The sequence below is a fragment of the Hipposideros armiger genome, unplaced genomic scaffold (assembly GCF_001890085.2).
Source record: "Hipposideros armiger isolate ML-2016 unplaced genomic scaffold, ASM189008v1 scaffold_585, whole genome shotgun sequence".
In the NCBI taxonomy this organism is placed as follows: domain Eukaryota; kingdom Metazoa; phylum Chordata; class Mammalia; order Chiroptera; family Hipposideridae; genus Hipposideros; species Hipposideros armiger.
The window spans coordinates 1,025,235-1,025,995 of NW_017731935.1; the positions used below are offsets into that span (position 1 = coordinate 1,025,235).

Below are 761 nucleotides of genomic sequence, written 5' to 3' on the forward strand. Positions count from 1 at the left end.
CCCACCCCGCACCCCCAGGCCTGCGGCCGTTCGGGAACCGCTCCTCCGTGGCCCGGCGCCCCCGGCCTGACCCTCCGGCGGGAAGCTCGCGCCCTCAGCCAGCGCCGCCCGCTCGCCGGCCGCCGCGTACCCAGGTCGCGATGGGGCGCCAGGCCGCTCTTCTCCCGGATCTTCTCCTCACAGAGCACCAGCCGCAGTCCAGCGGGCGCCATGCTTTCAAACTACACGCCGCTGCGCCCGCGCCTGCGCAGTGAGGCCGCCGAGGGCCGCGCGGGGCGGGGCCCTTTAGTGGGCGGGGTCGTGGGCGGAGACTATGGCTGAAAGGGCGGGGCGAAGGACCTATAGGGGCGGGGATGTGGCCGGGGCTCCGGGGTGGGCGGGGCCACGGGCCACCTTGGCGGGGTTAGGAACCCGCCCCAGGGTCTGATCTGCTCACGCTGCCCCTGGAGGCCGCCTCCCGGGCGCTGTGCCCTCCCCGGGAAAGACCGCGTGCCCGTGGGACCCTGTCCCACCTGGGACCCGTTCCACGTGGGGACCCGTCCCACCTGGAGACCCGTTCCACGTGGGGACCCGTCCCACCTGGAGACCCGTTCCACGTGGGGACCCGTCCCACCTGGAGACTCCGCGGGCCCCAGACTTCCCTGTGTCTGGGCGGCGCCGAGTGACCCAGGTTCTTCCCGGAACGCCGCACGTGGGGTCGCAATTCTTCCCCCCACCCCGCAGTTACTCGGCGGCGGCCTGTCCTCCGTCCCCATCCTCAA

The 761-nt window shown here is 73.7% G+C and overlaps 1 protein-coding gene across 3 annotated transcripts in view; it reads right to left on the reverse strand.

Annotated features, from left to right (window-relative positions):
- CEP72 (centrosomal protein 72) overlaps positions 1-226 on the reverse strand; it is a 36,163-nt gene extending 35,937 nt beyond the window's left edge. For all 3 annotated transcript variants that reach the window (XM_019624341.1, XM_019624343.1, XM_019624340.1), the window contains exon 1: positions 131-226. In XM_019624341.1, the coding sequence (XP_019479886.1) occupies positions 131-212 (82 nt within the window). In that variant the 5' untranslated portion in view covers positions 213-226. The remainder of the gene's footprint in view (positions 1-130) is intronic.
- Positions 227-761: the final 535 nt, after the last annotated feature.